At 40.2% G+C, this 15,387-nt stretch overlaps 1 protein-coding gene across 1 annotated transcript; it reads right to left on the bottom strand.

Annotated features, from left to right (window-relative positions):
* Positions 1–549: 549 nt before the first annotated feature.
* LOC124300972 (uncharacterized peptidase C1-like protein F26E4.3) lies at positions 550–15,184 on the bottom strand. Its single transcript, XM_046755519.1, has 8 exons — positions 14,856–15,184; positions 3,370–3,680; positions 3,189–3,255; positions 2,765–2,963; positions 2,352–2,647; positions 1,679–1,878; positions 1,422–1,576; positions 550–1,178 (listed from the first exon to the last, which is right to left on the bottom strand). Coding segments are annotated over exons 1-8 (1,353 nt in total). The 5' UTR covers positions 14,858–15,184; the 3' UTR covers positions 550–1,055.
* Positions 15,185–15,387: the final 203 nt, after the last annotated feature.

Genomic DNA, 15,387 nt, shown 5'->3' with positions numbered 1-15,387 from the left:
ACACGACACATATGCGTATTGCATACGTGCATGCCTGTGTTCCGCGCATGCGCCGCTGGTCGTTCCGCAACAAATTCCCTAGTTTTTCGCCGATGGCAGCGCTGATTGAGTACGGAAATCGAGTTCAGATACGCAAAGTGGACACTCACACACACCTGTGGTAACGAACGCCGTCGATTTCGAATCGCATCTCCACCTTTCGGCGAAGTCGCGAACCACACGCTTCACCTGACGTACCGAACGAGAAGCGTCCAGCGGGAAATTTGAAATGGCTAAGCTGCGAGGGCTCCCCGTCTGCATTCTACATTCTCTTCATCAACGAATCTTGTTTAATCATAGAACGCCATTCATGTGTATTATTTTATTTGAATTTGATGATTAGAACCACCGGTTTCTCATCAAACCCGGGTGAAGGAATTCTACAAGAAAGAAAGATCCTACTTTTATCCACCTGTTTCCTCTGTATTAGAATGTACGAGTTTTGGAATAATTGTGTAATCGTTGCAGTTTCACTGACTAACGGCGTTCTTTTTTTTTCTTGCAATATTACTTTATTATCAAATCAAATGTTGTTATTTCTCATTTCTAGAATTATCGAGAATAGTAAAGTTTCGAAGACTTACTGTTATAACACATATAACCTAGGTATGTGATATTTTATTAAATAATTTGTGCATCTTAGTGAATAATATGGCAGAGTTTACATAAGTGGTACGTATGTCATTATAATATTTTGATAAAATATTGTCATCATAAAAATATACATTTACGTGTAATTTTATGTGCGTATATATATGTATGTATATTATACGTATAACGTAGTAAAGAGTTCGTTATCAATACGAGTTATTTTTCTTCACTTGAAATATCTTATACACGTATACATACAATATGTTTAGTATTATATTATGTTATTATAATCGAAACTGTCGAGTTATTAGTATACATAGTGTGCTAATAAATACAGCGGTGATTCGTGAACGTTGTCTGTATGATTCTTATATTCATCGTGTGTAGATAGAAAAATGTGAACACGTGAAAATACGTTCGTATATCTACAGTATTGCCTTGGGCCAGGCAGCCAAGACAAAGGTTTCGATCTCACATTCGTTCACTCCTCGTAAAATCCTGAAGAATCCGTTTTCACCCCAATGCTCACCCCAGGAATTGGCCACGACCTGAGTAAACGATAAGAAGGATACGTGAAATTCAAGAGAACCGATTTTCAAATACAACACGCGTTTCAATCCTTCAAAAAGCGCACCAATTCAGACTGGTAAGTCTTATACCTTCGATACACAAGGTGTGGCTTTATCAGCTCAAAAACGACAAAACCGATTCTGAAATCTTTTGACCATTCGGTTTAAAATTTTCACCAGATAAAGGAGAGTATCTAATATTGCCCGTTTTCGAAAACTTACCCAGTATTTTACCGGTGGTCCGTACGAAACGATTTCTTCGCCCCAACCGACTATTCTGACGGAATGATAGCTTGTGCGAGAATTTTCTACCGTCGGGGAATGCCTGTATATACCAGATTTGTAGACGAATAGATCGGGGTAGACTTTCATCGTAGCTGTGAAATAAGAAAATAGTTAAAGTCGAGTTCACAGGGCCCTTTGGATTTGACAGTATTTCCACGCACAGTCCCGACCTTTTGTCTGCAGGATATATTTACCTTGCACCGGTCCTGACTTATTCATCTCATGCATGATGTCCGTTTCATTTCCCAAACGATAGGCTGGGCCCATTTTGTACATTTCTTTCCTGGTCGAACCGGGCAGCCTTCGGCACTGAGTTTGGTCAAGAGTTATTCTTTTTGGGATTTTACATTTTCCGTTGACGCCCGTCCACGGATAACAATCTTCGTCTACCAGACTGCAACGAAAGTTAAAATCCAGGTTATTAATCAGAAGATTTATAATTTTCGTCGTACCAATTTCCCATAATCAAAAAATATTGTTTTTGCTACTAAAAATTAGAATAAGTTTTATAGCTTGATAACCAGAAAAACTGGTCTGTGTTAATTATTAATTCATTTCGATTAGGGTCACTCGTATTATATTTCCTCATAATTCGATACTGGCACAATGAAAAATTGATGACATGGTCTTATTTGACGGTAAAAATGTGGCAAATTAAACCAGCATATTCGACGTTCCAGTAGCAATATGGTATTTACACTGAGTACAGATACTTGTGCCACATCTACTTGTACTTTCAACCATGTTCAACCCGTTATTACAACGATACGGATTTTTCTCTGTAGGATATTTGGGTAACATGACAGATGAAATTTTTCTCATCGCCAGAGATTCGGAAAAGTGAAAGAAGATCTCAGGCAGCCTCACCCATTTTTCTTAACGAAAATCCAGGCCCTGTCCAGGTAGCCGCCTCCGCATCCTTGCTGTCCTCGGTTGTTGCAGGACAAGAGATGCTGGGCGGAAAGCGCGACGACTTCTCGTCCCATGCTTATGATGGCGTAGCGATCGGAAGCGACGTCGACGGTGGACAAAGCCCACGAAGCCCCGCACCATTCTTGGTCTCTGATATCGCTGATCATGCCCCTCCATTTATTTCTGGAATCGAAGTATTTGGGAAGCTTCTCGGGGTCGTAGACTTCGCGAATCGGGATCATCTTGGTCACCTGTGAAATTTGCATGAAATTTTTACTTCATTTCTCAATCAGCCGCGTGCTTGAAAAGTTTACTGGAAAAATTGTAAACGGAGCGAAATAATGATCGCGATAATAAATAAAGCTCACGTATTCCGCGGGGTTCAATGTTCCCAGTCTCAACTTCATACCCTCGGCGAGGGTTCTTCCCCAGAATTCGGAGTGGTTTTCAGCCCGCCATCCCAACCGATCACTATCGTAATTCACAGCATCGATGATCTCGGGTTCCACCAAGCAACGGTTCGTCTCGCAAAGCATTTCCGGCTTCCTTCCCAAAGCTGAACATTTGCTAAGATGATAAAAAATTAGCGATCAAATCGGATTTCAAAAAATGCCGATTACACTTGAAATTTATTTTTAGACCGACGAAAAAAAAATTGCGTTGACGAAATTGGCCTAACGTTATTCCTCCCTTAGTGGGCATATTTTGCCCGCCTCTCCCCTTATATACCATATAATTAGTCAATTAGATAAATTGCGGACACGTTGAAACATTTTCAATCGATCACCCTACCATTTGTTACAATTCTCCTTCGTCGAGTGTCCGTGACCGTAATATTTCCCCTCGTAGAAACAGCTGGCTGTAACGAAAAGCAATTTGTCATTGCTTAGAAAAGGTGTGTTTAAAATAACTAAATTTAATTCGCTCCCTATCAATAATGAGAATCCGTTAACAATCAACGGCATTTCTTTACCTTTGATACTTTGCGGTGATCCATTGTCTACAGGCATCCCTTTGCAGTGGGACCAGTAATCGGGACAGCAATCTGAGGTTACATTTCGGTCGCAAAAATCGTCGCAGTAGCACAACGTCCCGACAATCGGAGCACTGCAGACGTCTTTACGCCCATCGCAGCATCGCAATGCCGGATATTGTGCACCGCAGTACGGCCCTGGCGGTAGGTCGGAAAAATCTGGAATGCCCTGCGCGTAGCTGAAGAAAAGCGTCAAGACGAACGCCTCGATGAAGATCGTCAACGGAAAGTCGTTGTTCCTGCTTCGCGTCCTGGAACACGGATGTATTTTCAAATGAGTAAGGCTGTAAAACTACAGAACGTCCAAAGATCGAGCCAAGTTCTCTGCCTCTGCAGATCGTCCGGCGAATCGCATGCGGTGGGAAAATATTTACTCCTCTGCAGTGACGAATTCGCGGTATTTCGAGTCGTTCGGACAACAACTACGTGCAAGGACGTCACGAGTATTTTTTTAGGCATGACTCGTACTGATTGTGCGCCTCAATTATCTCGATGAAATGACTCGCGTTGATGTTGCGAAAAAAGGTAGAAAAGCCTCTCCCTTCCCTCCTTCCCTCCAACGGACAAGTAAATGTGCACCTTGGCACGTTTTCAGATATTTTTGCGCATTTTTATTGCACGACCTTATTATGCGAGTTTCTTCTTTCTTTATGATTGTGGTTCTTTTTTTTTTGTTTTTATTTATTTTTTTTTTTCTTGTTATCTTTGTTCAAGAATCCACCGACCGCGTTCAACAAGCTGCAGTAAACGCGGTGCATGTGGTCGTTGTAAGCTGTATTTATAAATGAAAAGGAAAAAAAGAAAATGTGAAAGTAAGGTGGTAAAAATAAACTGCAAATCAGGGAGGGTAAATATATCTGATCTAATTCGTTGCCTTTCGCTTTGACGTGAAAGTGCGTGTTAAAAAATACTGCGTACATCCGTGATATGAACAATTATCCCCTACGGGCTTCGAATTTATTTGACTTTTGTTAGTTTACGTTATAAGATTTCGCTTTCGCTTATGCGTGGTGAAAAATGCATCTCTTCCCGGTCAGACGGGATCAAACTGCGCAGTTCGGAAACTTGAAAAATTAACTTCGCTATGTGGCTATGGTAATATGTGACCTCAAAGAATCGTTCCATTCCCCCTGCAGCCAAGGAAAACTGTTTTCACATCTCACGGGTTGTCTATTTTCTATGCCGACAAACGATCGCCATCAGCAGGTTAATTTCCGTGAAAATAACCAAGGGATTACCCAACTCTCGAGAATTAGAAACTGAATTATATGTACGCACAGAAATAAAGTCTGCAAATATACCTTTGCTGCCTGTAATGTCTCTTATTTCTCTTAACGATCAGGATTTTTTTATTTTTTTTATCTTTTACACACGCTTACGCAGACCCGTTTCATCCTGCACCGACTCACGCTCATAGTCGAGGACTATTCATTCATGGCTCATTCGCCGAAACGGTCGCATCATCGTTCATTGATGGATTACGAATCTTCGTAGCATGCACGTATTGTGCGTAAATTTTCGCACAGCCGCGTCAGTTCCGCGCAATCTGCGGCGTAATTCCACCACGCAAATTCCGGCTTACAACCAGTTCCAACAGCTGATATTCCAGCTGAATATTTTCGCTCGCATTATCGTCTCGGTCAATAAATAAAATCGAATTTATCGAATCACGCACCGACGGAACTGAGGAAATAAAATTTGACGTTAAAAATTCCCGTTCGATACATTGACTCGCTTTTTCACGTGTTGGGGATATTTTTAACAGAAATAAATATTTTACACCCTCAAAAGGTTTCAAATTTCCTGCGAACAATATCGCCCGATTACTTACACACGTTGCTGCAATTGCTGCAAGCAGAACGGCGAGCGAGCGCGTTTATCTTAAATTTAAATTCTCCACCGCGGTTTAATTCCCAAGCGTTATGTCACCCGCCTAACTTTACTTGTACAACAGAGAGAATTTAGAACTCGTCCAAGGTCTGGCAGATGTGCATGCCGCCGTTCCGTTTGACCTGTCAACCTGATGTTTATACTCTTATTCTCGGATCTTCCGTAGACGAAATTTCATTGCAAAAAGCCCCCGGTCGCTTTTAAATACGTGATCATAGAATCACTCCCGATTTTCCACAGCATCCTCCTTCTGTCGAAAATTGTCGTCACAAGACAAACACGTGCCGAGGAAATATGATTCATAAAACGATGCGAGCTGTTCGCGCTTTTCAATGACGCACAAATATATGCAGAAAGCTGAACCGAGACACGGCGAAAATTTTGTAATTTGAATTATAACAAGCGTATATATACTCTACGAGTATTTACGTACATACAACAGTCATTTCGCGTAAATGGTGTGTGACATATTTGCGCTATGAATAGTCCTACGTGTCACGCACTCCGTTGTACAGCTACTCCGCTAGGTTACTATTCTACAATTGTGCAAATATTTTCATAGAATCTATTCACCGGGACGAAAAAAAAAAAAACATTTACTACGATTTTTTCTAACTATCAGTATTTTTTTTTTTTTTTTTTAACTATCTTGGGCATAAATATTAAACACGAATAATCTTGATGTACTAATTTCAGGTCTGCACCAAGCGGGATATGTTAGAGAACCAGGTAAAAAAAATTAAAAACATAGAACCTATCGTTATTATTTATACAGTGTTTCAATTAATCGTTTAATCGCTTCCGATGACGTCGGTAATTTGATAAAAATTGTTAAACTTAGTAATGTGTCCCATAAAAATCTCACGCTTCGATTCAAACAAGGTAGGTAAAAAAACGAATATTTAATATCGTGTTATACACAAGCGGCATGGCGCAGATGAAACAGTTTTATCAGTGAATATTCGGTGTTTGAGTTCTTGCTGTGTATTATAATCGTTTCAGTTTATCTGAGAGCATCAAATGTACCGTGTGACCCATATTGTGCAACTTATTAGTCCCCGTAAGAATTTCGTTTACATATTTACACAAAGCATGTAGTACACGTGGTATTGTTATACGTACGACTACTATACGTAAATTTTCAATTTAGCGGCGTGGAAAAGATTAAGGGGGGAAACCACTTTAGACCGATCGAAAAATCGTCTTTTTTTTTATTGCACGAATCGTTAGTATAACTATTCAAGAATATGTGGTCAAAATTTCAAAGCAAAATTCCCATTAGTTCGAACGCAATGAGCACTTAAACGATCGTTATCTCTCAGTCACTCGGTTCGGTGATTCATTTTTGAATGGGAGTGAAACTTTAGAGACAAATCATGAATTAAGACGCGATAATTGGGAAATGTGAAAATCTGTACTCTTTTCGGTCAAACTGGACAACTAACGGTTTTGAGGTGAGAAAATGGAGAAGTATCGATATGCGATATCTATCTGCAACAACGCGAAGAAGGCATCGAGAAAATACTTAGCTCGAATTTTTCAATACCATGGCTTGTGTGTAAAAATGGTTTTTAGCGAAAGAGAGCTCACCCGCTGTGCTGAAATTGTATAACGCTAAAGTCGTTGTAGCAGAGTGAAAATAAATGAATTCCAAAGCGGCGTATCGCGCGTGTAACGCGTTACACATAGTATCTTCCGGCAACCATGGTTTCGGCCTTCGAGAACGTATTTCGATCCGAGATTATTATGCGTGCGTCGGTTATATGGGGGAAAAAATGTATCCCGAGGTATTTCAGGTCAGTACAGAAACGACTTCCGAGTTTCTCTCGAGAGCCGTGAAAATCGCGTAAAAGAGTTATTTGCGGACATTCTGCACGTGCCTTCGACGAGCTGTGACCGATCACCCAATTTCCTTTATTACATTAATACAGCCTTGCAATTTTAGAACAGCATTGAATTGAGCGGTACTAAATTCTACGTGCACTGTTAAAAAAAATTTAACCGAACGTAATGTCCCAACAGATCCATTTTGTATTTGTGTTATTTGATACATTTCTGTTAGTAAATGTGACATAAATTTTTGTAATTTTAACGTTCAAATCATAATTTGTACTTTTTCTTTCAGTTTGTAATATTGGGAAATTTTTTTTCTAACCGTGTAGAGACTGTGCAGGAAGATACGCAGAGTCGTTCGAATCGTTTCCATTCTCCACCTAATTCCTAATATCAATGCTCCGTTGTAACAGCTCACTGGGCGGATAACCATCTGAACATTCATATTTTTTTTTCTAGATATTCATCTGAGATAATGCTAGCATAGTTGGAATTTGTCGTATATTGGCGGGACGCTTGAAACTTGAACATTTGTTAACGCTGCGAATTCTTCCTCCCAAAGTAAACGAAGGTTGACCTAAAATCGACACCTATTATCAATATTCCAAACTAAGAATAAATTTGACAAATCAGGTATCGATGTTTGGCGAATCAAACTCTACTCAAACTATTTTTCACCCATCCACAGCAGAATGAGAAAATAGTACGCCTAACTGTGAGTAGCTCGAAAAAATTGTCTTTATCGCATTTTTTCACTCGTTCAACTTTGCCATCGAATTCGAATCAACCCTGCAACCGTACCAGGCTGCAATATTCCGAGATCGTGCCAAAAGCGTCGAGCGATCACAGCACGAAGAAAAATCTTTCTTGTTGAATCATCGGTCGAACGAGTATAAGTATAGCGCGATTCTTGGAGTATTTAAAATAAGCGAAACCGTGCTACGAGGCGATCGGCTAATAAACCAGGTTCCCCATGCGGCTTCTTCTCGCAGATCTTCGCCCACTCGACGTTCTTATATCGGCTTATTGTTAGCAGCGAAGACTTGGCAGGCGATCGCCGTGGACTTGCCAATCCTACGCTTTCGTAGGATGACTTATTTTCCTGAGTTTCGATCGCCGCTCGGCTCTCCGTTTCGACGATGCTCCGCAGACAAAGCTAGAAGCGTTTTCCGGATACTTATCGGATCCTCTTCCTCGAGTCTAAACATACCGCGGGCTGTTATCATCGAATTCCGCCAGCCGATTGATAGCCATTGGTTCGTCAATTTCGAGCTGACGATTTGCGAGCCGTTGTACATCGTTTCGGATAAATTTGATTGCGGACGTTTCTGTCTGACCTATAACGGTTCCAGCCTCGTCGGCAAACTTAAATTCTGTGCTTTCTAAATTTCTGCAGGGTTTCGTAATTCGTTACGTATCTGTATTAATTATTTAACGACCTACAAATTATTAGCTAAAGTTGAAATCAAGTAGCGTGTGGTCGGCTTATTTCTCTATTCTCGTTCAGTTCTCGTTCGTTTCAATCAAAGAGACACTGTGGCTGAATAATTTTTATTTTTAGTTATATTTCCTGGTCGTTTACCAAAGTCGTTAAGCTCCACGGCTAGATAAGTACAATTGTGATTTCGCCGCTCGTAAGATTGGATCAGATTCGACTATCTTCGGCTGAGAAAAGACTATGAGACGTCAATTTTGTTGAATTTAAAGTACAGGAATTTTCACAGCGCAGAGGTTGAATTGAAAATAATGAAGCGACCCTCGCTTCGTTCCGGAAGTGGTTATACTAAGCGTATTGAAATTTGCGATAGCCTGCATGTACAGATTGCATATTATAATAATTCCGATGAAACTTAGCGGACTGGAAAATCGTCCATAAATTTATTTCGTAGCTTTTGTTCCTGAGAAGCCTCAACAAGCTCGCAACTTTGTTTGCATGATGATCCTCGCAGCTCGTCTTTCGTCGATCAAATGATGTGTATACCTGTATCTAGGAGAGAAAATTCGTGATTCGATTGCAAGTAGGGCAGACGGGCGACGGATTCGTTGAATCTAATGACGCCCGGTCAATTAAAATAAGGATTAATATATATCCAGGCACAGGGAAGACAAATTTACTCTTGTAACCAGGTCAGTTATTTAACCCCAATGTATAGGAGACGCGTAACGATGCACCAATTACACGTTTCATAAAGTTAAACTCCCATTTTGCGAGTGACGACAAAGGCTATAAAAATCAATTACTCGAGTACGACTGTTTTCGGGCCATATTTCGTCGTTGCACCAGCAGCAGATGCATAATTTGCAGTTTAGCTGCGTCTAATTAAATATTAAAATGACGCCTCGACATCTTTATACAAATACCACGCCGCAGCGTAAAACGCAAAGTTTGGGATGCTGCGACGCAACATCTAGATTGACACGCGGTAATTAGGATCGCGGAAGAATCTTTTAAATCCGCAATTTATGCCCGACCGCGCGTGTTCTCTCGAAGAACAAGTCATTACACGAGTCATTACCGCTGTGCATTTTTGCATATCATCCATTGATCGGCGTCAGGGTGACTAAGGATGAGGTAAACTCGTGCTTATGCTATTAACGGCAATTGTCGGATATTTCAGGAATGTCTGAGTGTTTTCCACCCGTCGATTCAGCGTTCCTACGGAATTCCTTGAGCGTTAAACAAAACCGCGAGGAAACATAAAAAAACCAGCGCGGAGTCGATTTAAATCTTTTTCTTTCTCTCTGCCTCTTTCTATTCCTGGCATATGATAAATCGCTCTCATCGGCGGGATTCTTGATTTACATGCTCACGTTTTACCCCGAGAATTGGCCAGTGTGCAAATTCGTTGACGCCTGATGCCTCTACAGTGTCGGTCACGAGACTCACCGATCTGTCCGCACGTTTTCACAAACGATTTGCCTACAACTTAAATTGCTATCACAATGTGGCACGTGATGACACCTTGGTGTTTCTACAATTGCTTACCGGGCGGTAAGTATTTGCGCGGCTGACGAACCGATTCTATTCTCCACGGTTCTTATTTCCAGACCAACGAACCAACTGCAGTGTTTTCGTCATCCCGTTCGCTGCTTTGTAACCGATGCAGTACAGTTATACTCCCGAGACAATCGCCTGATGATGAAACAAGATAAAATCTGAACCTAACAAGAACCTTGTGCAAACGAATCTTTACCGCAAATCTGCATCGCAGAAGGTTCACAGTTCACACTTAGTTTCAGAGACTATTTATTGGCAAATCGAGGCTAATCTGAAAAAATTTAATTGGATAGTTCATTTTATTGTTGTAAGGTTCTGCATGTACGAGTAGAATTTAATGCTAAACAAGTAGAAGTTTTGGGTGTAGATTACTCAAAGCGTGTAAAGTGTGTAATCACGGTCCATTTTCTTTTTTCGCTACTGTTTTTCTTTTTTTTTTTTTCTTTTACTTCTTTCCTTCGCAACAGAAAGCTTGGCGTCTGGCGGCAAGCTGAGAGCTATTCCGGTGTTAAATCACGGAGTGTTCGGAAATTGACTACGCGCATAAATAGTTCTCTATTTTCGAACTGAATAATGTGACGCTGGGTTCAACAAGTCGTATATACAAGAACGTTTGTTTACTTAATGTTAAACGCCACTTACCGAATAAACTAAGAAGATTATCTGTATCTTTTTCTCTTTCTTTCTCTCTCTCTCTCTCTTTGAGCTGTAATATATGTGTGTATAATAATATGTATAACGCACGGTGGGTAATCAACGTCGGTGGAAATCATTCCTCGGATGATTAGGCAAAGTGTATTTAGATACCGAAATGTTTGATTCATTCTTGAGCTTACGTTCCGGTTTCGTGTGTATTGCTAATTATTATTCGACGATTAAATCTATCGACTCGCTCGCAATTTAATCGCGGAATTTACGAGCCAAGCTGCAGTTGCAAATATCTTTTCAATCAAGTTTCAAGCCCCCGTGTGACGCCTAGCCATGCACGTTTCTCTACACAGTGTTAGTGCTAACGATCAGGCGGTCGAATGAAAACCTGCCGTTAATGAATCTGTCTATAAATGGGTCAAGAACGCCTTATTATGCACCACGATAAACGGCTATCGATATCCACTCGTGACTCGGTTCTAGCCTCATCTGATATCGCGTAACGTAGGTATTTAAACGACGGTAAGTAACGAGAAGATGAAATTTCTCCGCGAGAAGATAACATGCAGTTCTCGCGATGATTCAGAGCCTTGATTTACGAGCAATGCACGCCGCGTTATGTACATAAATACATACATACATACCTATGTCATCGTATTATACTAATTTATCCCGCCTGCTGGCGTTCCAGTGATTTGTTACATTTGAATTGCTATTACTAGGCAATTATGTTACGCAAATAGGTATATTGTCGGTTGTAAAAATTATTCCTGGAACAACATTCCCCTGTGGTAAAGTTATTGTTAGTATTTTTGTGACTTGTAACCGCTCCGGGATTCGTAGGGCTCGTCTCCTCTGACGGAGTTACGTCATGTATCAGTTGCTCAACTTCAGTGCTTCTGTCAACGGCCAGCTATGTAACCTTTGTTACGGTAGAGCTATATTTCAATCACGTTCCGTAAAACATTTTATAACCGAACAACGTGTCACTCGATTCATTCTTTCGTTATAATGCGCTTATTTTTATTCTGTTATTCAGTCGTGTTTTTCACGTGTGTTATCCGTTCATCACGCGTAGATCCGACCGTTGTTATATTTGCAGAAAAATTTTCGCCATTCCCATTTTGCCGATTCGGAATATCGTTAGACGAACCTTTCGCACCTGATAATATGTATTTCTAGACGAGTTTTGGCGTTAGGTGAATATCATGAATACAAATTACTTTGTCGCTGCCGTCTCTATAAAATTTTATGCGAATCCGCACGTGTGCGAAATTTCTACTGGATTTAATAGCCATGAAATTAAATATCAACGGGTTCCGAACTTCTTCTTTTCGTCTCTGCAATTATTCGATTTTGTTGCTGGAAAATACGGTACTCAGCTCCGCGAGTCCTCGCGTCATTGTTTCACTTTTCGCGTACAACTTGAGCACCGTAAACTTTTTCATCGCCATTCACGAATCCTAAGAATCGTCTGACCATGAGTGTAAAGGTACGATTTATTACCACACCCAAGGTAAAATTCTACCGTGTTTTAGCTGTAAAAAAATCTTGATTCAGGTAAATCGAAGGAGATGCAAAAATTTAGAAAGAAGCAAACGTATCCGACGGAACAATTTCAGTGGTAAAAAGTCATCGTTGAAATTTCATGGCGCTCGGGGAGTAGATCAAACTCAAAAACTCGTTACGACGAGTTGAGGTCGCGTAAAATTTCAAGTAAGTATTTCGAACGAACTTTCTCACTTTGCGGAAATTTCTTGAGCCACGTAGCAATTTAACACTCATATTTTATTCGTACTTAAGGCATTTCGCTCTTTATCGATACACCTCGACGAATTTATCCATTCGACCGACACCTCTTTTATCACTTGTCTACCTGTTTCGACGCTGTTATTGAACGAGCGTCTCTTAGAACCCGCCAAATCGGAACATGCATCGGACGCGAGTTCAGGTCACACGGCCACTTCTTAAAATACAATCTATGCCCCGATCCGCGAATCGAGTCTAATTCCCTGGCCGATCTCCATATAACCTCCAGATAGCCATTAGCTGAGATCTCATAATCGAATCGCTGACCTTAACGCGATCATCTTTAAATGTCGGATCGGAAGGCTTACAGTCGACTCCATCGTTCCGGATGCCGCGATCAGCCCGACACAGATATTGCTTTTCATACCTGTCCAATATTTAATTTAACAGTTTCGAAATGTCAATGTCACTCCGTGTCCTTTTGCGGAGCTTACACAACTGCATCGAGTCTTTTCGCAGAGCGCATTCCGCATTACGGAGACACTCGATACACCGCGGCTTATCGCATAACTTTCGAATGCCAACTTTGCAAGCCGTGATAATAAAGGGAGAAGGACTGGCCAGCTCGTCTCGCTGGCTCTGTTATTTATTATGCTCTCACTAATTCATAGTGCGATAGTGCGAAACTGCGAACCGGTTTCGGGAGATTGGATGTGGAAAAAGGCGATAATTTTTATCAATTTCGTTACGAGATAGTCGTCCGTTGACCGTAATTTATCCAACTGTCGTATTGTTAAGCCACGGATTAGATGTTTACGAAATTATGAAAATAGAAAATACTGGAAGTTGAACGAAAGCTTTTGTGTCGCTTTGAAGTGGTTTAAAATCTAGTCGATAATTCATTTGACCTCGCTCTTCGATGGCTGTTTCAATCACAATATAGCAATTTTTTTGAAATTTATCAAAACAGTTGTTTTCATAAACAGTTGGCATCGATGAATATTTAATATTTCAACATTGCACATCGATATCGATTATGATCAACAAATAACAATATCTAATTGATCTCTGACACGAGAAAAAAAATCTGTTCCAGTGATTTGGTAGAATACAGTATTCTGCATAAAATGCAGAAATCGATCGAATCGACTGGATTTTCAACCATTATGAAGTGATTTCAAGCAATTTGAAGCGAAGCATCGACATTCAAGCTTTTGCTTGTAATTCTTGTACATACCATTTTTATATTTTCAAAGACATATTTGTAAATTATGAATATAATAATTTTATAAACAGATATTTAACGTACGACTATCTCGTAATAAAATTAATAAAAAGCATCGATGTTTGGCACACAAATCTCTATATGCTCTGCAGTCATATCGGCGGCAAAATTACGCTGCGAAAGCAAGCTTCTAGAATACTGCTTAGTTGTAGCAAGCGTGAAGTTGCTATCGGTTTTCGGATATTTAGGCGAAAGATAACGGTGATAAATAGCACGAGATAAACGTTATGTAAATGTAGACGAGAAATGGGGTAGCAAAAAGGAAAAAAGTGGAATAAATCGTGCAAAAAATGTGATATTTGTGAAACGTGAAACCGCCTTCGTAAAAATTGTACCTACAAAATATGGTCGTGATAAAAAGAACGGAAGTTAACCGACGAAATACAGGCTTTGATTAAACGTTACGTTGCTGATTTAGCAAAATTGCCGCACTATGAATATACCGTTATCAGCGGGAACGGAAGAAACTAAAAATTGACGCGACATAGTTAATGAATTGTATATAACCTTTCCACCCCCACATACATTGAACACATAAAGTATAAATATTCTAAAATTTCCGTTATTCTCTTAGTTCAAATATTAAACAGAAAAAAGTGACTTTTGCAAATCGATTCTGTAGCTCATTCTGTATTTCAATAATACGTTTGTTGTTTATCAACATTGCATAACAATTCTCCGATAAATTACTAACACGAGAAAGTTCGAGATCTAATCAACAAGCTGTCACTTCTGGTTTTCTGCGTCAGAATTTTGTGCAAAAAAATGTAATCAGTGCCGATATTCGAATGAAAAGTGATACGCAACACGTACGAAAGATCGATAAATAGTTTTGTTATTCCCATTATATCGAAGAAGTAGAGACGATAGAAAAATGAACAAAAAAAAAAAAGAAAACATAAAACACTTTAGCCTAAGTTAAAGACTAGATTAATTTTAAAGATAAAAGAGAAACGCCAAAGTGATGAAAAAAAAAAAAAAAAATGAGAGACAATCAAGACAAACGGGATAAAGATTACTCACATTGCGATTCGTGGTGACGGAGGTCTTCTTCACCGATGCAAAAACCTCGATTCGTTCGATCGTCGAAAGCGAAAATTGGTCGTGAAATTTATTAACATTAATTGTAAAATCGATGTACTATTCGAAGTGATTTTCACGCATGAAAACGAGTATCCCTTCGGTTCGGATCGATGTCGCAAAAAGGTTGGTCACCGAGGATTCGAGTTTGGTGAATTATCTGTATCTGCAAGCCGAACGTTTCGACGTTTGAAAGGATCGTTGCTGGCCGCTCGAAAGCGCGCGCCTCACTGCGTCCGCATCGTATCGCCGCGCTATTACGATTTGACTTTGGCTTACGCTATCCTAACCGAACCAACGAATGAGTGGACTCCGCAACTCGTTTAAAACAACCTATCGCCGCACGCAAGAACGCTAATGTTACACTTTAGAGTTCCGCGCTTTGTATCTTTATCCCTAATTACCCGAGCCAGGCACGCGAGCTCCAATTTTTCCGTCCTTTAACCGAACGCCGATCCTTCGATCACTCCATTTC

This window comes from Neodiprion virginianus, chromosome 3 (genome assembly GCF_021901495.1).
Source record: "Neodiprion virginianus isolate iyNeoVirg1 chromosome 3, iyNeoVirg1.1, whole genome shotgun sequence".
NCBI lineage: Eukaryota > Metazoa > Arthropoda > Insecta > Hymenoptera > Diprionidae > Neodiprion > Neodiprion virginianus.
This window is presented reverse-complemented; position numbering and strand designations above follow the sequence as displayed.